Source organism: Hyperolius riggenbachi, chromosome 10 (assembly GCF_040937935.1).
Source record: "Hyperolius riggenbachi isolate aHypRig1 chromosome 10, aHypRig1.pri, whole genome shotgun sequence".
Lineage (NCBI taxonomy): Eukaryota > Metazoa > Chordata > Amphibia > Anura > Hyperoliidae > Hyperolius > Hyperolius riggenbachi.
The window spans coordinates 898870-920089 of record NC_090655.1 but is presented as its reverse complement, the minus strand read 5'-3'; the positions used below and the strand labels follow the sequence as shown (position 1 = coordinate 920089).

Here is a 21220-nt window from a genome sequence, read left to right as displayed (position 1 = left end):
TCTTCTGCAGAAGGAACGTGTCCTCTGGATGGTTGCAGCCAACTTTCAGAGTTTATTTAACACGACTAATAAATGATTCTCTTCATCTGTGGATATTGATTGTTCAGAGATCAGCAGAGTTCCAGGCCTTTGCTATGAGCCGCTCTCCCTCCGGTGTCACCCGGCGCTCTCACAGCTAATTAGAATGCAGATTGTAGCCTTTGCCTCTACGGAGGATTTGAAGAATAGAAGCAATATGTTTCGCCCCATAGTCTCTGCTCTGCTGGCACTCTACTGAGTAGTTCATGTGTAGAGCTCTCTTGGCACAGTAAAATACAGATGAGACAGCGATACTCCCTGAGCCGATGTGTAGAGCTCTCTTGGTGCTGTGAAATACCAACGAGACAGCCAGCACCCACCAAGCCGATATTTAGAGATCTCTTGGTGCAGTGAAATACAGACAAGAAAGCCGGCAGCCATTGTTTAGAGCTCCCTTGGTACAGTGAAATGCCGGCACTCACTGAGGCCGATGTTAATAGCTCTCATGGCACAGTGAAATACTGACTACGCAGCCGCCACTCCCCGAGCCGATGTGTAGAGCTCTCTTGGCATAGTGAAATACCCACCAGGCAGCCAACACTCCCCGAACTGATATTTAGAGCTCTTTTGGCACAAAACACTACGGACCAGACAGCCAGCACTCTTCGAGACGATGTTTAGAACTCTCTTGGCACAGTGAATTCCGACCAGACAGCCGGCTCTCCCCGAGTCAAGGTTAGAGCTCTCTTGGCACAATGAATTCCAACCAGGCAGCCGGCACCCCCTGAGCCGATATTTAGAGCTCTCTTGGAGCAATGAATTCCAACCAGACAGCCGGCACTCACTGAGCCGATGTCTAGAGCTCTCATGGCACAGAGAAGTACTGAACAGACAGCCGGCACTCACTGAGCCGATGTCTAGAGCTCTCATGGCACAGAGAAGTACTGAACAGACAGCCGGCACTCACTGAGCCGATGTCTAGAGCTCTCTTGGCACAGTGAAATACCGACCACACAGCCGGCATCCCCCGAGCCTATGTCTAGAGCTCTCTTGGCACAGTGAAATACCGACCACACAGCAGGTGCCCCCGAGACAAGGTTAGAGCTCTCTTGGCACAGTGAAATAACCAGAGAGACGGCACTAGCCGAGACGAGGATAGAGCTCTCTTGGCACAGTGAAATAACCAGAGAGACAGCACTTGCTGAGACGAGGATAGAGCTCTCTTGGCACAGTGAAATAACCAGAGAGACAGCACTTGCTGAGATGAGGATAGAGCTCTCTTGGCACAGTGAAATACCGACCACACAGCCGGCATCCCCCGAGCCTATGTCTAGAGCTCTCTTGGCACAGTGAAATACCGACCACACAGCAGGTGCCCCCGAGACAAGGTTAGAGCTCTCTTGGCACAGTGAAATAACCAGAGAGACGGCACTAGCCGAGACGAGGATAGAGCTCTCTTGGCACAGTGAAATAACCAGAGAGACAGCACTTGCTGAGACGAGGATAGAGCTCTCTTGGCACAGTGAAATAACCAGAGAGACAGCACTTGCTGAGATGAGGATAGAGCTCTCTTGGCACAGTGAAATACCGACCACACAGCCGGCATCCCCCGAGCCTATGTCTAGAGCTCTCTTGGCACAGTGAAATACCGACCACACAGCAGGTGCCCCCGAGACAAGGTTAGAGCTCTCTTGGCACAGTGAAATAACCAGAGAGACGGCACTAGCCGAGACGAGGTTAGAGCTCTCTTGGCACAGTGAAATGCTGGCATTGGGTGGCTGCTCATCTGAAAAAATTTCCCGCTGTTCATTTGCGTTGTTTCCTGGCCAGCAGCTGCTCGGAATTCACAGAGCGTTAACGAAATCCTTATTAGCAATCTGATTTCCTTCATGTTTTGTTTTCCTCATTATCAGTGGAAGGGAATAGACCATGCGCCTCGCACACCTTTAATTTTCTTATTGATCCTTTCTGCTTCAATGGCCAACGCCTCTCTCCCAATCGAAGATGTCACAAAGCTTAATGGGAATTGGATGTACTTTTCTAACCTCTGTGTCTGTTTATCTGCGTGGTCGTGTGCGGACCATTGCGGAGGAGGCAGTGTTAGTGGCCTGCTGTTTGTGTGTGGACCGTTGTGGAGGGGAGGCAGTTATTATGGCCATGGTTTGGGTGTGGACCGTTGTGGAGGGGAGGCAGTTATTGTGGCCATGGTTTGGGTGTGGATCGTTGTGGAGGGCTGGACCGTTGTGAAGAGGAGGCAGTTATTGTGGCCAGTTATAGTTCTTGTGGCCGCTGTTTGGGTGAAAACCGTTACAAGGGTTTCCCTTGTAAACTGAAGCAGTACAATTTATCCAAGCCATTGATAATGTTCCTTAGTATTAATATCATAAGGTGAGTTCTGCAATAGCCATGTGCTTGTTGTGTGCAAAACTAGATTCAGCAGAGAGACGCTGTTACATGGTGTATAGACTGCAAGCTCCCAAACCAAACAAACACCATTAAAGGGTACCAGACAATGGTGTGGCGTAATACGCCAGTATAACGTGTCTGCAGATTTCTGAACTTAGTAGTTATTCCTTACTTTCATATGCGTATTATATTTTCACAAGGAGAAGGAAGCAAATATGATTGTTAATAAACACTGCCAAGAATAATCCAGCAGGTTAAGCCCTCTGGCTCCGCCCATGCCTATTTTTGACTGGCTGTAAAAAAACGCACCCCCTGCAGCTATTTGGCTCCGCCCTCACCTTTTTGTGACTGGCTGGAAAAGATGCCCTCAGCAGGTCTATGGTTCCGCCCATACTTTTCTGTAACTTGCTGGAATAGACCGCACCCTCTGCAGAGATAAAAGTGGACATGTCCTTCCTAGAATTGGCACTATGTGTGCGTATGTTCCTCTCATTATGTCACACGGCACTGCCAGCATGCTGTAAGCCAGTTCTCTGTGCTGGGACATATACAAGCAGTTAGACACTCTGCCTCTGTAATGATAGATGTCTGTGTCATCCTGCAAGAAAACCCGGCATGAAGTGTCGCCGCCTGGCTGAAAGTGCTGGAATAGATGAGGACAACAACTAGCCATTGCACACAGTGCAGTCCCATTCACCTCCTGTGTACAGGCAGACTTCCTGTTAGCTCTGTAGCCTGCCTGTACAGACTTCCTGTTAGCTCTGTAGCCTGCCTGGACAGATTTCCTGTTAGCTCTGTACTGCAGCCTTCTGGCTCCGCCCTCACCTTTCTGTGACTGGCTGGAAAAGACGCCCCCAGCAGGTCAATGGCTCCCCCCATACTTTTCTGTAACTGGCTGGAATAGACCGCACCCTCTGCAGAGATAAAACTGGACATGTCCTTCCTAGAATTGGCACTATGTGTGCGTATGTTCCTCTCATTATGTCACACGGCACTGCCAGCATGCTGTAAGCCAGTTCTCTGTGCTGGGACATACAAGCAGTTAGACACTCTGCCTCTGTAATGATAGATGTCTGTGTCATCCTGCAAGAAAACCTGGCATGAAGTGTCGCCCCCTGGCTGAAAGTGCTGGAATAGATGAGGACAACAACTAGCCATTGCACACAGTGCAGTCCCATCCAACTCCTGTGTACAGGCAGTCTTCCTGTTAGCTCTGTAGCCTGCCTGTACAGACTTCCTGTTAGCTCTGTAGCCTGCCTGGACAGATTTCCTGTTAGCTCTGTACTGCAGCCTTCTGGCTCCGCCCTCACCTTTCTGTGACTGGCTGGAAAAGACGCCCCCAGCAGGTCTATGGCTCCCCCCATACTTTTCTGTAACTGGCTGGAATAGACCGCACCCTCTGCAGAGATAAAACTGGACATGTCCTTCCTAGAATTGGCACTATGTGTGCGTATGTTCCTCTCATTATGTCACACGGCACTGCCAGCATGCTGTAAGCCAGTTCTCTGTGCTGGGACATACAAGCAGTTAGACACTCTGCCTCTGTAATGATAGATGTCTGTGTCATCCTGCAAGAAAACCTGGCATGAAGTGTCGCCCCCTGGCTGAAAGTGCTGGAATAGATGAGGACAACAACTAGCCATTGCACACAGTGCAGTCCCATCCAACTCCTGTGTACAGGCAGTCTTCCTGTTAGCTCTGTAGCCTGCCTGTACAGACTTCCTGTTAGCTCTGTAGCCTGCCTGGACAGATTTCCTGTTAGCTCTGTACTGCAGCCTTCTGGCTCCGCCCTCACCTTTCTGTGACTGGCTGGAAAAGACGCCCCCAGCAGGTCTATGGCTCCCCCCATACTTTTCTGTAACTGGCTGGAATAGACCGCACCCTCTGCAGAGATAAAACTGGACATGTCCTTCCTAGAATTGGCACTATGTGTGCGTATGTTCCTCTCATTATGTCACACGGCACTGCCAGCATGCTGTAAGCCAGTTCTCTGTGCTGGGACATACAAGCAGTTAGACACTCTGCCTCTGTAATGATAGATGTCTGTGTCATCCTGCAAGAAAACCTGGCATGAAGTGTCGCCCCCTGGCTGAAAGTGCTGGAATAGATGAGGACAACAACTAGCCATTGCACACAGTGCAGTCCCATCCAACTCCTGTGTACAGGCAGACTTCCTGTTAGCTCTGTAGCCTGCCTGTACAGACTTCCTGTTAGCTCTGTAGCCTGCCTGGACAGATTTCCTGTTAGCTCTGTACTGCAGCCTTCTGGCTCCGCCCTCACCTTTCTGTGACTGGCTGGAAAAGACGCCCCCAGCAGGTCTATGGCTCCCCCCATACTTTTCTGTAACTGGCTGGAATAGATCGCACCCTCTACAGAGATAAAAGTGGACATGTCCTTCCTAGAATTGGCACTATGTGTGCGTATGTTCCTCTCATTATGTCACACGGCACTGCCGGCATGCTGTAAGCCAGTTCTCTGTGCTGGGACATATACAAGCAGTTAGTCACTCTGCCTCTGTAATGATAGATGTCTGTGTCATCCTGCCAGGAGCCCGGCATGAAGTGTCGCCCCCTGGCTGAAAGTGCTGGAATAGATGAAGACAACAACTAGCCATTGCACACAGTGCAGTCCCATTCACCTCCTGTGTACAGGCAGACTTCCTGTTAGCTCTGTAGCCTGCCTGTACAGACTTCCTGTTAGCTCTGTAGTCTGCCTGGACGGACTTCCTGTTAGCTCTGTAGCCTGCCTGAACAGACTTCCTGTTAGCTCTGTAGCCTGCCTAGACGGACTTCCTGTTAGCTCTGTACTCTGCCTAAACAGGCTTCCTGTTAGCTCTGTAGCCTGCCTGAACAGACTTCCTGTTAGCTCTGTAGCCTGCCTGAACAGACTTCCTGTTAGCTCTGTAGCCTGCCTGGACGGACTACCTGTTAGCTCTGTAGCCTTTCTGGACAGACTTCCTGTTAGCTCTGTAGCCTGCCTGGACAGACTTGCTGTTAGCTCTGTAGCCTGCCTGGACAGACTTCCTGTTAGCTCTGTAGCCTGCCTGGACAGATTTCCTGTTAGCTCTGTACTCTGCCTGGACCTGTTAGCTCTGTACTCTGCCTGGACATTGCTGCTCCCGCTTGGAAAGAGACGTGATTGGACACAGCCTAACCTTGTGTGACTCGCCAATCGGTCTTATCCGGTAAATAAGGCATATATGGGAACTTGTGGTGATCATTGCTCTCTCAGACATGAAAGATTGACTCCTGGCGTGCGTAGACTCTCTGTTAGCCGCTATCTGTGCCGCTCAGAGGGAACGAGTCATTATTACAATCTGCTATATGCCACAGAAGTCCTGCCTGAAGATGAATGACTCCGATGTAATGTGTTTTCTATCGCTGGGATAATGTGAATCCACCAAACCTATTACTTACAGTGCCGCTATTACCGGACACGCGGGGAGGTCGCGCTGCCATCTGTCTTACATCGCAGGGACATCTACATATACACTCTCCTGCTTAGCAACTGATTGGAGAACCCATTCACCCTGGCCCCACCATACAGCCCAGCCCCACCATACAGCCGGGCTCCATTCACCCATATAGCCAGGCCCCACCATACAGCAGGGCCCCACCATACAGCCGGGCTCCATTCACCCATACAGCCAGGCCTCACCATACAGCAGGGCCCCACCATACAGCCGGGCTCCATTCACCCATACAGCCAGGCCTCACCATACAGCAGGGCTCCATTCACCCACATAGCCAGGCTCCACCATGCAGCCGGGCTCCATTCACCCATACAACCAGGCCCCACCATACAGCAGGGCCCCATTCACCCATATAGCCAGGCCCCACCTTACACCCAGGCCCCACCAAACAGCAGGGCCCCATGCATCCATACACCCGGGCCCCACCAGTCCCTGACATACAGCAATGGATAATATCTGTAGCATTCAGACGCTGTTTAGGGCTCAGCTACAAGATAGCCAAGCTCCGGTGCCCAAATATTCCAGCTGCCAGCAAAGATGAGTTATCCTTGGAGGGAGGGGGGGGGGGTTCCATTTAATAGTTGGGGTTAGTAGGTTAGGTTTCAGGAAGGATTTAGTAGGTTGGGTGGAAGGAATGTGTTAGTAGGTTGGATGGAAGGAAGAGGTTTGTAGGTTGGGTGGAAGGAAGGGATTAGTAGGTTGGGTGGAAGGAAGGGGTTAGTAGGTTGGGTGGAAGGAAGGGGTTAGTAGGTTGGGTGGAAGGAAGTGATTAGTAGGTTGGGTGGAAGGAAGGGATTAGCAGGTTGGGTGGAAGGCAGGCGTTAGTAGGTTGGGTGGAAGGAAGGGGTTAGTAGGTTGCATGGAAGGCAGGAGTTAGTAGGTTGGGTGGAAGGAATGGGTTAGTAGGTTGCATGGAAGGCAGGAGTTAGTAGGTTGGGTGGAAAGAAGGGGTTTGTAGGTTAGGTGGAAGGCAGGAGTTAGTAGGTTGGGTGGAAGGAAGGGGTTAGTAGGTTGGGTGGAAGGAAGGGATTAGTAGGTTAGGTGGAAGGCAGGAGTTAGTAGGTTGGGTGGAAAGAAGGGGTTAGTAGGTTGGGTGGAAGGCAGGAGTTAGTAGGTTGGGTGGAAGGTAGGGGTTTATTGAGATGACTCTCTCTGTCCCGCTAGCTCCTCCTCCAATACAGTAGCCTCTCTAGAATGGAGATGCAGTTTCTTCATTTGTACAAGTTGCTCCAGGGCCTCACTTCAGACTGCTGTCGTTCTCTGGGGAATGAATTAATGAAAAACAAGTGCAGAGAAGTGTCCGTCTCTGAAATACTTCCCTCTATAGGGACAGGAACTGTGTTCAGCGGTCTCCATGTTGCGGTGGCCGCCGGCTCAGAGTCACCTTCTTCCTTTACGAGAGGGCATTTCTCCACTTTCTTCAGTTGTGTTGAGGGGTCTCCATGTTGCGGTGGCAGGATCAGAGGCACCTTCTTGCTGTACGAGAGGGCATTTCTCCACTTTCTTCAGTTGTGTTTATTGGTCTCCATGTTGCTGAGGCAGGATCAGAGGCACCTTCTTGCTGCACGAGAGGGCATTTCTCCACTTTCTTCAGTTGTGTTGAGGGGTCTCCATGTTGCGGTGGCAGGATCAGAGGCACCTTCTTGCTGTACGAGAGGGCATTTCTCCACTTTCTTCAGTTGTGTTTATTGGTCTCCATGTTGCTGAGGCAGGATCAGAGGCACCTTCTTGCTGCACGAGAGGGCATTTCTCCACTTTCTTCAGTTGTGTTGAGGGGTCTCCATGTTGCGGTGGCAGGATCAGAGGCACCTTCTTGCTGTACGAGAGGGCATTTCTCCACTTTCTTCAGTTGTGTTTATTGGTCTCCATGTTGCTGAGGCAGGATCAGAGGCACCTTCTTGCTGTACGAGAGGGCATTTCTCCACTTTCTTCAGTTGTGTTGAGAGACCTCTGTGTTGCGGTGGCAGGATCAGAGCCACCTTCTTGCTGCACGAGAGGGCATTTCTCCACTTTCTTCAATCGTGTTTAGGGGTCTCCATGTTGCGGTGGCAGGATCAGAGCCACCTTCTTGCTGTACGAGAGGGCATTTCTCCACTTTCTTGAGTTGTGTTGAGAGGTCTCCATGTTGCTAAGGCAGGATCAGAGGCACCTTCTTGCTGTATGAGAGGGCATTTCTCCACTTTCTTCAGTTGTGTTGAGGGGTCTCCATGTTGCTGAGGCAGGATCAGAGCCACCTTTTTGCTGTACGAGAGGGCATTTCTCCACTTTCTTCAGTTGTGTTGAGAGACCTCTGTGTTGCAGTGGCAGGATCAGAGCCACCTTCTTCCTGTACGAGAGGGCATTTCTCCACTTTCTTCAGTTGTGTTGAGGGGTCTCCATGTTGCGGTGGCCGGATCAGAGTCACCTTCTTGCTGTACGAGAGGGCATTTCTCCACTTTCTTCAGTTGTGTTGAGGGGTCTCCATGTTGCGGTGGCAGGATCAGAGCCACCTTCTTGCTGCACGAGAGGGCATTTCTCCACTTTCTTCAGTTGTGTTGAGGGGTCTCCATGTTGCGGTGGCAGGATCAGAGCCACCTTCTTGCTGCACGAGAGGGCATTTCTCCACTTTCTTCAGTTGTGTTGAGGGGTCTCCATGTTGCGGTGGCAGGATCAGAGCCACCTTCTTGCTGCACGAGAGGGCATTTCTCCACTTTCTTCAGTTGTGTTGAGGGGTCTCCATGTTGCGGTGGCAGGATCAGAGCCACCTTCTTCCTGTACGAGAGGGCATTTCTCCACTTTCTTCAGTTGTGTTGAGGGGTCTCCATGTTGCGGTGGCCGGATCAGAGTCACCTTCTTGCTGTACGAGAGGGCATTTCTCCACTTTCTTCAGTTGTGTTGAGGGGTCTCCATGTTGCGGTGGCAGGATCAGAGCCACCTTCTTGCTGCACGAGAGGGCATTTCTCCACTTTCTTCAGTTGTGTTGAGGGGTCTCCATGTTGCGGTGGCAGGATCAGAGCCACCTTCTTGCTGCACGAGAGGGCATTTCTCCACTTTCTTCAGTTGTGTTGAGGGGTCTCCATGTTGCGGTGGCAGGATCAGAGCCACCTTCTTGCTGCACGAGAGGGCATTTCTCCACTTTCTTCAGTTGTGTTGAGGGGTCTCCATGTTGCGGTGGCCGGATCAGAGCCACCTTCTTCCTGTACAAGAGGGCATTTCTCCACTTTCTTCAGTTGTCTATGTGTTTCTTTCTGATTCCAGGTCCTGGAAGTTGTACGCTCCAACTACGACACTCTGACTCTGAAGCTGCAGGATGGCCTGGACCAGTACGAGAGATATTCCGAACAACACAAGGAGGCCACCTTCTTCAAGGAGCTGGTGAGAAGGAAACAGTCTATTTCTGTTTTTAATTACCCTCATGTTGTTCATTATTATCACACACTGATCTGCCACAACATTAAAGGGCAACTGAAGTGAGAGGGATGTGGTGGCTGCCATATTTATCTCCTTTTAAACAATACCAGTTGCCCGACTGGGCAACCAAGCCTCGCATGCTAATAAGTTTGTACATAGTGCATAAGCAAACTGCGCCTGCCCTGGTGAATCTGATTCGTTGAGTATTCGCTACCACAAGTCCATTAAAGATCTGTTGAAAAAGATGTGACAGCGCTCCTCTTCTTAATAGCTAAATATCTGTAATGAACAAATTCCACATAGTGCATTACCAACAGTACAGCTGTTTTGCATGCAAAAAACACCCAGTGAACTTCCGTGCTCTGTGTTTCACTCCTTGTGACATCCACTCCCTATAATGCAGCCGCTCACCGGATAAAAGCCACCTCAAACTCCAGGTGGATCTAGCGCTTTGCCACACGGCAACAGAATCCGCAGCTCCGGTCTGTCACTTGTATAAAACTGCAGTTTATTCCATACAGAACATGTAAAAACAGATAATAGCACATAGCATAATACTGTTTATATGCACTCCCCGGCCTGCGCACTTCAATACACTCACTTAGTTTGACAGGTTAAAGCGCATATCGGGCTCCTTAGCCCAGCAATATCTCTCTCTCACCGCGGTGTCGGCGTCCCGTACTCCCGCTTTCCGAGGTATGCCGGCGCTCAGTCTCCGTGCATGAGATCCCGCTGCTCTGTGACGTCAGTCGCACCTGGCTCCGCCCTACGCGTTTCGTCCAATCGGACTCATCAGGGGCTGACGTCACAGGCACGCCGACGTCTTTTATAGCAGCGAGCTCCTTCCTGGTCGCATCCCGCTACGTAATTTTCGGCCGCCTGGAGCGCATAATGCGGAAATTATTGGTATATGCTCTCGATCCCATAAATCCACAGTGGAGCCATCTAGTGGAGAAAACTCTAACGGCCCCATTTGATCTATCTGCATATTGAACCTTGATGAGGCAATGCATTCAATTGTCTACCATGGAGCCCTCTGATAGACGGGCCTCGAACAGCCACATACATTTACACCTTTACATCACTACTACTGTATAGGACTTAAGATTATAAAATTATAAATATTAATAAAACTACACAGACAGATTCCATATACATCTCTGCTCAAGTTGTGTGCACGCTTCCTATATTTCATTCACCTACTTTGTATGGGGTGTTGGTAATATATTTTACATATAGTCACAATCTAGCATTAACTTGACCTAGAATTCATACTGGTGAATGAGGGTTATTTATCTACTGTGCCCAGCCAGGGGGCCCAGTGCATTTCCTACATGGGCTCTACCTTTTACCATTATGCACCAATAATTTCCTTTTAAACCGATATTCCTGGGCTATACTGATGTTGCCCTATGTATACTATAGGGTTTAGTGCTTAACATATTGCTGATACACAAAATATCACATGCCTAACCCCTGTTTACATGAGATGACCCTAGGTCCATCTCCTACAGGGGGAGAGATTCTGCATACCCCCATTAGAATCCCTGTCCCCTAGGGCCTCAATACCCACCCCTGATCTAGTATGTCTGCTTTTGTCCAGGTTTAGTGTAATCCCTGGGTTACAGAATCCTCTGGCATGTCTTTTCCAAATTCTACTGTGGCTATATATCATTGGTGATGAAGCAGTTGAGGTCAAACTCCACATTTAGTCCCCTTGGGACTGAGCTTTTCAAATTAAAGATCCATCTACCCTCAGCCTGGGAGATGTCCCTAACCAGACTCGAACCCCTCCACCTCTTTATATGTGCCTCCACCCCCATAAATCTGAGACCAGATGGATCTCTGTTATGCTGTAGCCTAAAATGATTGGACACACTATGAGTGGTCAGTCCCTTGAGTATGTTTGCTACATGTTCCCCTATGCGTTTATGCAATTTATGCGTGGTTCTCCCCACATATTCTAAATTACATGGACACCATAATACATATATGACGCCTTTTGTATGGCAGGTGATGCATTGCTTTATCTGGTGGAGGTGACCAGTATTCCTGGCCCTAAAGTCTTCCCCTCTTATGGCTTGTGCCTCTTTACATCCCCTGCAGCCCCGACATGGAAAAAAGCCCTTCTGCCCCAACAGATCCGTCATAGTGGTATTCGGGGGATTTTGAAAGCTGGGAACCAGTTTGGATCTCAGATTTGGTGCTTTACTATAGACAAATCCTGGTCTTTCTGGTAATACCTTACCTAGTGTCCCATCCAATTTAAGGATATTCCAATGTTTCTTAATGATGGATTCAACCTCCTTGTGTTGACAGTTGTACAATATGTCAAGTTCTCGATTTCTCCTTGTTTTTAACTCTGGGTCTCCTAATAGAATAGATCTCTCATAATGGGCAATCTCTTCCACCAAAGAGTCTAATTCCTTCTGTTTGTATCCCTTATCCACAAATCTATGGACCAGAACTTGACTTTGTGTCCTATAATCTTGTTCCTTCGTACAATTTCGTCGCATCCTCATTATTTGCCCTTTAGGGATGTTGTCCATCCATCTCTTGTGATGGCAACTATCCCTAGGAATATAGCCATTTTTGTCCGTGGCTTTAAAAAACGTTTTGGTAACTAATTTGTCCCCCTCCTTTCCAATCACCAAATCTAAAAATTCCACCTCCTTAGAGGCTTGTTTAAACGTAATTTTAATCGGTTCCCAATGACTGTTGGCTGCCCGACAGAATCTTTCCAAATCATCCCCTGTCCCCCTCCATATAAAAAAGAGATCATCTATAAATCTGTTCCAGGTCAAGATATTTTCAGCCCCATCTAACCCCAGGACCTCTTGTTCCCATTTATCCATAAAAATATTCGCCAGTGACGGGGCAAATTTGGCTCCCATGGCACATCCTGTGAGCTGTAAATAATATTTCTGGTTGTACCAAAAATAATTATGAGTCAATGCATACTCAAGGAGTTCCATTAGGAACATAATTTGTTTATTTTTGAGAGAATCGCCCCCCCGAAGGGCTTCTTCTACTGCCATCATCCCCTCCCGATGTGGAATCACAGTATACAGGGATGTCACATCCCCAGTGACTAATATATCGGCCTCCTGTATCCGTATATCCCGGAGTTTTTGTAATACATGCTTCGTATCTTTTAGGAGGTATGGTAGTCCCCTCACCACATCCTGAAGGAAGTAATCCACATATTCACCCACTCTTTGTGTGAGGGAACCTACCCCACTAACAACGGGCCTCCCTGGGGGGTTGATTTGGTCCTTATGTATCTTGGGGTTATAGTAGATAACCGGCAGCCTTGGGTGTGAGGGCAGGAGGTATTTAAATTCATTGGTGGAAATAATGGTCTCTTTCTCTCCCTGTAGCAAGATCTCTTTCAAACATCTCTTATACTCCACTGTTGGATTTTTCTGGAGTTTTCTGTAGGTTTGATGATCTGCAAGTAATCTCTTCATTTCTGTTTTATACTGTTGCCCATTTAACACCACCAGCCCACCCCCTTTGTCCGCCGGTTTCAATATTAGATCTTTATTTTCAATCAGTTGCTTGACCTCCTGATCTATGATTTTGCTATTTTTTTGTTTCCTAACCTCAAGTTCCTCTAGGTCCTGAAGAACTGCCCTTTTAAAAGTTTCCACCGTATTTTTTTTAGAAAGATCCTGGGGGTTAAAAAGTGACCTATTTTTAAGGTTGGTATGGATGTATTCCTGTGGCATGGGATTGGCCCTAGTTGTTGTGCCCCCTTTGTTTAGGAAATATTTCTTCTGGTTCAATTTCCTTATGTATTTATTAACTCCTAAATATGTTCCAAATTTGTTGAGGCCTCTTGGGGGAGCATAATTTAATCCCTTGTCAAGTAGTCTCAATTGGGGTTTAGTCAGTGGAATCCCACTGATATTGAATATTCCTGCCCCTACCTCAACCTTTTTCTGGCGCTCTCTTCTGCCTCCTCTAACTCCTCTCCTGTTCTTTTTTGGCCTCCCTCCCATTCTTCTTCCTGATATTCCAAATGGTGATTCCACCTGTTTCTCTGGTCCAACCCTAAAAAACGGTCATCATAGCTTTGATCATCATGGTTTTCATAATTGGCTAGCTGTTGAAATCTATTGGACAGCGGTACCTGATTATATTCATACCTCCTCTCTTCCCTGGGATTAGTTGCATTTCTTTGCCTTAAGTTGTAATGCTGCTCCCCATATCTGGGAGGGGTCTGGAACCTTTTATTTAGTTTTTTCGGACTTCTTTTGGGTTGATATCGAGGTGCTGGTGGTGCCCCTCCCCATGCTCCCCTTGGGGCGCCCTCCCCATTTCTAAGGTTGGGTTCCTGATACTGTTGGCCTCTAATTGGGGGATTGGGCTCCCTAAAATCCTCCCCCATAGGGCCACTTGCAGCTACATTAATGGGGGCAGATCTTAGTTCACTACGTTTCTCCTGTACTTGCTGTACCTGCTGTGGTTCAGGGTTTTTTGATTCAGATGTCCTTATACTTTTTTCCACCTGCCATTTATACGCCTTTTGTTGTTTATATTCCCCCCAGTCATTGATAAATCTCCTCTGTCTTATCTCTATGATTTCTCTTTCATTCCTAGCAAGTTTTTTTGTTAGTTCTTCCATAGATTTCTTATATAATTCTGCCTCTTTATGTGGTTCCATTGCCACTTTTAACTGGTCAATTTCCCCCTCTATGCGGTCCAATCTGGTCCGCTTCCTTTTAGCTAGGATCTTTAATAAATTAATACCACTCTCATTTAAAAATTCACCCATTTCTTTGTCATTGTCATCATTGTTTTCTCCGTCGTTAATCACAATGTCCCATCTATATCTCTTGGGTACTAAGTCCTCCTCTATATACCTTCCCAGACTGGCATGATCCCACCATGCTATTTGCTCTTTCAGCATCAAGTTATGCAGCCGTTTAAAATTACCCTCCAGAGTTTCCCCTCTGGGATTAGTGGGTTCTTTGGAAAAAATCCCCACCAGATTAATGTCTTCCCGATTTCTTAAAGCGAAGGCATCCATTTTCTTTTTCTGATAAAAATTCGGTGTGTAAAATCAACTAAATCTAAAAAAGAAAAATGTTGCCGGTTATCTACTATAACCCCAAGATACATAAGGACCAAATCAACCCCCCAGGGAGGCCCGTTGTTAGTGGGGTAGGTTCCCTCACACAAAGAGTGGGTGAATATGTGGATTACTTCCTTCAGGATGTGGTGAGGGGACTACCATACCTCCTAAAAGATACGAAGCATGTATTACAAAAACTCCGGGATATACGGATACAGGAGGCCGATATATTAGTCACTGGGGATGTGACATCCCTGTATACTGTGATTCCACATCGGGAGGGGATGATGGCAGTAGAAGAAGCCCTTCGGGGGGGCGATTCTCTCAAAAATAAACAAATTATGTTCCTAATGGAACTCCTTGAGTATGCATTGACTCGTAATTATTTTTGGTACGAACAGGAATATTATTTACAGCTCACAGGATGTGCCATGGGAGCCAAATTCGCCCCGTCACTGGCGAATATTTTTATGGATAAATGGGAACAAGAGGTCCTGGGGTTGGATGGGGCTGAAAATATCTTGACCTGGAACAGATTTATAGATGATCTCTTTTTTATATGGAGGGGGACAGGGGATGATTTGGAAAGATTCTGTCGGGCAGCCAACAGTCATTGGGAACCGATTAAAATTACGTTTAAACAAGCCTCTAAGGAGGTGGAATTTTTAGATTTGGTGATTGGAAAGGAGGGGGACAAATTAGTTACCAAAACGTTTTTTAAAGCCACGGACAAAAATGGCTATATTCCTAGGGATAGTTGCCATCACAAGAGATGGATGGACAACATCCCTAAAGGGCAAATAATGAGGATGCGACGAAATTGTACGAAGGAACAAGATTATAGGACACAAAGTCAAGTTCTGGTCCATAGATTTGTGGATAAGGGATACAAACAGAAGGAATTAGACTCTTTGGTGGAAGAGATTGCCCATTATGAGAGATCTATTCTATTAGGAGACCCAGAGTTAAAAACAAGGAGAAATCGAGAACTTGACATATTGTACAACTGTCAACACAAGGAGGTGGTTGAATCCATCATTAAGAAACATTGGAATATCCTTAAATTGGATGGGACACTAGGTAAGGTATTACCAGAAAGACCAGGATTTGTCTATAGTAAAGCACCAAATCTGAGATCCAAACTGGTTCCCAGCTTTCAAAATCCCCCGAATACCACTATGACGGATCTGTTGGGGCAGAAGGGCTTTTTTCCATGTCGGGGCTGCAGGGGATGTAAAGAGGCACAAGCCATAAGAGGGGAAGACTTTAGGGCCAGGAATACTGGTCACCTCCACCAGATAAAGCAATGCATCACCTGCCATACAAAAGGCGTCATATATGTATTATGGTGTCCATGTAATTTAGAATATGTGGGGAGAACCACGCATAAATTGCATAAACGCATAGGGGAACATGTAGCAAACATACTCAAGGGACTGACCACTCATAGTGTGTCCAATCATTTTAGGCTACAGCATAACAGAGATCCATCTGGTCTCAGATTTATGGGGGTGGAGGCACATATAAAGAGGTGGAGGGGTTCGAGTCTGGTTAGGGACATCTCCCAGGCTGAGGGTAGATGGATCTTTAATTTGAAAAGCTCAGTCCCAAGGGGACTAAATGTGGAGTTTGACCTCAACTGCTTCATCACCAATGATATATAGCCACAGTAGAATTTGGAAAAGACATGCCAGAGGATTCTGTAACCCAGGGATTACACTAAACCTGGACAAAAGCAGACATACTAGATCAGGGGTGGGTATTGAGGCCCTAGGGGACAGGGATTCTAATGGGGGTATGCAGAATCTCTCCCCCTGTAGGAGATGGACCTAGGGTCATCTCATGTAAACAGGGGTTAGGCATGTGATATTTTGTGTATCAGCAATATGTTAAGCACTAAACCCTATAGTATACATAGGGCAACATCAGTATAGCCCAGGAATATCGGTTTAAAAGGAAATTATTGGTGCATAATGGTAAAAGGTAGAGCCCATGTAGGAAATGCACTGGGCCCCCTGGCTGGGCACAGTAGATAAATAACCCTCATTCACCAGTATGAATTCTAGGTCAAGTTAATGCTAGATTGTGACTATATGTAAAATATATTACCAACACCCCATACAAAGTAGGTGAATGAAATATAGGAAGCGTGCACACAACTTGAGCAGAGATGTATATGGAATCTGTCTGTGTAGTTTTATTAATATTTATAATTTTATAATCTTAAGTCCTATACAGTAGTAGTGATGTAAAGGTGTAAATGTATGTGGCTGTTCGAGGCCCGTCTATCAGAGGGCTCCATGGTAGACAATTGAATGCATTGCCTCATCAAGGTTCAATATGCAGATAGATCAAATGGGGCCGTTAGAGTTTTCTCCACTAGATGGCTCCACTGTGGATTTATGGGATCGAGAGCATATACCAATAATTTCCGCATTATGCGCTCCAGGCGGCCGAAAATTACGTAGCGGGATGCGACCAGGAAGGAGCTCGCTGCTATAAAAGACGTCGGCGTGCCTGTGACGTCAGCCCCTGATGAGTCCGATTGGACGAAACGCGTAGGGCGGAGCCAGGTGCGACTGACGTCACAGAGCAGCGGGATCTCATGCACGGAGACTGAGCGCCGGCATACCTCGGAAAGCGGGAGTACGGGACGCCGACACCGCGGTGAGAGAGAGATATTGCTGGGCTAAGGAGCCCGATATGCGCTTTAACCTGTCAAACTAAGTGAGTGTATTGAAGTGCGCAGGCCGGGGAGTGCATATAAACAGTATTATGCTATGTGCTATTATCTGTTTTTACATGTTCTGTATGGAATAAACTGCAGTTTTATACAAGTGACAGACCGGAGCTGTGGATTCTGTTGCCGTGTGGCAAAGCGCTAGATCCACCTGGAGTTTGAGGTGGCTTTTATCCGGTGAGCGGCTGCATTATAGGGAGTGGATGTCACAAGGAGTGAAACACAGAGCACGGAAGTTCACTGGGTGTTTTTTGCATGCAAAACAGCTGTACTGTTAATAAGTTTGTACGCCTAAACCAGGGGTCAGGAACCTTTTTGGCTGAGAGCCATAAATTCCACATATTTTAAAATGTAATTCCGTGAGAGCCCTACAATATGTTTCAAACTGGGACAGTAGAGCTCACGTCCCTGTTGCCATGGTGATGTGTATACAGTTGATCCGCTGGGCAGTGGAAGTGTCAGACACGTTTCCAGCTTCTCTTGGGTTTCAGCAACATTGGCATTTTCCCTGAGAACCAGACAGGAGAAATACCGACTAACAGCTTGTACAATTAGCTGACTTGGGGGTTGATTCACTTTGTCGGACGAGATCCCAGCACTTTGGCCCAATAGGCTACATGTCAAGAGAGAAAGGCAGACTATTGGCCCAATCAGAGTGCAGGGATCTCTTCCTACAAAGTCTCTGGACCTGACAGGGTCCGGAGTGGGACAACGGGACCAGCCGTTGTTAGTTTTGGGGGGAGCGTAAGTAAGTTAGTAGTGCTACAGCAGTAGTGTGCCTACTTTGAAGATGTGACTTGCACTGCCACACTAAGCTGCATTGCTTGAGCAGTGTAGCTTAGTGAATCAACCCCTAACTGTGAGCCAGACGTAGCCATCAAAAGAGCCACATCTGGCTCTCGAGCCATAGGTTCCCTACCCCTGGTCTAAACCAAGCCTCGCATGCTAATAAGTCTTAGTGCCGGTTGCCCAAACATTTCAGAAACACGTTGAATCCACCTGCGTTCCCTGACTGCAGTTAGAGCTCACTTTGTTTATTGGGCCTTGGGACAGATAATAAAGCCAGTCATTATTTGTTCTTGTGTCAGTTGGCCCGGAGTTATACTTTATTACTGACTCTTCTTTCATCATCAGGTCCGATCGATCAGCATCAACGTGAGGAAGAACCTGGCCTTCAACACGCTGAGCCAAGAGACATTACTGAAAGAGTTTTCCACCATTTCCTGAGGCCTCATCGCCCAACATCTGATGAGAGGAGCCGGCAGAGCCCCGGGCCAGCCTGCTGTGTGCCGCCGCCAGGCCATTTTATGTGTGTGTCACCAACTTTCCAATGTCAACTGCCAGTCTGGAGCACTCAAGCAAGGACAGCACAAGGACCCCGTTTTGTCGGCCACATTGCCATTTCCCTAACAAAAGAAATTCAGCTGAGTAAGACAAAACTGGAGCAGAAATACATTAATACCGAACAAAAAACTGGAACAAAAATGCCAACCAATCGGAATCCTCCTCACACTGCCGGTCTTGAGTGAGACACATGGCCACCGGGACCAGGAGGCTGCACTGCTCTGGTTTGTCTGACGATGCCTCAAAAACAAATAAAGTTCATGCATTCAGTTCCTGTTCTTTTCCTCTCCCCTTCAAGCCGGAGCGGAAGCTTCGGCCCGGCCGCAGACCTGCCGATACTCACAAGCAGATGGCAGGAGGGCCGCTGATCGTGTGGAGGATCCTCCTAGTCTGTGGCCTCCTCTGTGCCATGTCTGTACCTGCAGCACCGGTGTCATGAGCTCAGAGGCTTCCTGGAGTGACGTCTTCAGGTTTGGGGCACCCCAGTTATATTTAGAAAGCACTGTGGGGGATTTTTGCTGATTTTTGTGTCTTTTTGCAGATAATAAATGCGTTCTTTTCTGTGGAGGTTTATCGGACTCCGCCCTCTTGTTCTGCTGTTGTATGTATTGCGTGAGAGAAGTTGTGGCAAATGTATTTATTTCATGCAAAGCCGATTTACTGAAGCCAGTGCAGGAAGGTGGCACAGATCGCACGATCGAGGATTCCGATTGGTTGCTCTCATCGGCTGCTCCAGTTTCGATTCAGTTTCTCTGTCGCTGGTAGATCTGCCCCTCGGGGTGTCATAGCATGAAGAGGTCTGTGGTCACCAGATCACCGAGAAACCACAGAGGAGACCCCTCCAGGCCCCCCCCCCTCCATAGTGTACCTGACATATAAACACAGCCATACTATCCATGGTCAGACTGCTGTACCGTATCTCACCAGCAAGTGGCAGCACTGATCTATCATTATAGAAAATCTGAACTCTACAGATGGCATTCCTCTTTCTCTATCAGAGTGGATCCCCAAACCACCCGGTTTTCAATTCTCTTTTTAAATCCTTAATTATAAATAAAAAGTGACTGACATAGTTTGGGGTTGATGGGGTATTCGAGAGGAGTCTGACACAGGAGGGGGTTGTTCTTGTGTTTTTTGTTTTTTTGAGGTGTCACCTCCGCAGTGAGGTGTCCATTTCTCTTCCTGACCTTTGTGTTGACCTGAAGTGACCCTACATGTAATGCAATGATGATAAAAGTGATCATTCTGAGTTGATGCAGATTTTAATATAATTTATGCAAATGTATGCAGCATGGAGACAGACCCGTCAAATGAAGCAGCTAGTTGATTCGACACTTTCCAATCTGCATACATTTGCATAAATCGGCAACAACAGTGTAGAAGTATTCGCACGTCCTCGACCATAAGTCCCCAGGATATGCGCTACTGTTGCCAGGCGTGTCAGGTGATCCCTACTAGCCCCTCCCTATTGGTCCCTCATTGTCTGTTGTGAGATGCTGTGCTTGCGGTGACATTGGCACAGAGCTCGTCACATCTTTATACACAGGATAGCATACTAGCAACTCACATCTTTCTATCTCCATAATGTCTGCTGGGCGTGGCTGAGCTGAGGGAGGAGCTAAGGCGACCGCCTGGAGCCAAGCTCCTCCCTCTGCAGCGAATAACGCCAGGTCTTCCCAGTTGTGCAATCCGGTGTGAAATGTTTACAAATTATTGTTGTGTCTTTTAGACTTTTGCTTCCCTACCTTTCTCTTTCCTTTTGTAGCGTTTGAGTGATAATACTGCAGTTCTTACTGCTCCGGGAAGCATTGTTGTTTTTTTACCAGACAATAACTACTGTACCTTATTGATAAGCATTGTTTATAGAGGGAGCTGGGGACAAGACAGAAATAAAACCACCATGATTCAACTTATTCCTTAACACAGGTGTGTCTTTCTTTCTGCCTATTACCACGTTTATCTGACTGTCCTCAGAGGAGCTCACACTCTAATCCTACCATAGTCATAGTGTAATGTCCTACCATATTATTATTATGTATTTATATAGCACTGACATCTTCTGCAGCACATTACAGAGTACATAGTCATGTCACTGACTGTCCTCAGAGGAGCTCACACTCTAATCCTACCATAGCCATAGTCTAATGTCCTCCCATATTATTATGTATTTATATAGCACTGACCTCTCCTGCAGCACATTACAGAGTACATAGTCATGTCACTGACTGACCTCAGAGGAGCTCACACTCTAATCCTACCATAGTCATAGTCTAATGTCCTCCCATATTATTATGTATTTATATAGCTCTGACATCTCCTGCAACACATTACAGAGTACATAGTCATGTCACTGACTGACCTCAGAGGAGCTCACACTCTAATCCTACCATAGTCATAGTCTAATGTCCTACAATATTATTATTATGTATTTATATAGCACTGACATCTCCTGCAGCACATTACAGAGTACATAGTCATATCACTGCCTGTCCTCAGAGGAGCTCACACTCTAATCCTACCATAGTCATAGTGTAATGTCCTACCATATTATTATTATGTATTTATATAGCACTGACATCTTCTGCAGCACATTACAGAGTATATAGTCATGTCACTGACTGACCTCAGAGGAGCTCACACTCTAATCCTACCATAGTCATAGTCTAATGTCCTACCATATTATTATTATGTATTTATACAGCACTGACACCTTCTGAAGCACATTACAGAGTACATAGTCATGTCACTGACTGTCCTCAGAGGAGCTCAC

General features: G+C 47.3%; 1 protein-coding gene across 1 annotated transcript in view; it reads left to right on the top strand.

Annotated features, from left to right (window-relative positions):
- The window catches only part of ARMH3 (armadillo like helical domain containing 3), a 211937-nt gene extending 191574 nt beyond the window's left edge, over positions 1–20363 (top strand). Inside the window, exons 25-26 of the mRNA XM_068258854.1 lie at positions 9134–9250; positions 18241–20363. Coding sequence (XP_068114955.1) covers positions 9134–9250; positions 18241–18333 — 210 coding nt within the window. The 3' untranslated portion in view covers positions 18334–20363. The remainder of the gene's footprint in view (positions 1–9133; positions 9251–18240) is intronic.
- Positions 20364–21220: the final 857 nt, after the last annotated feature.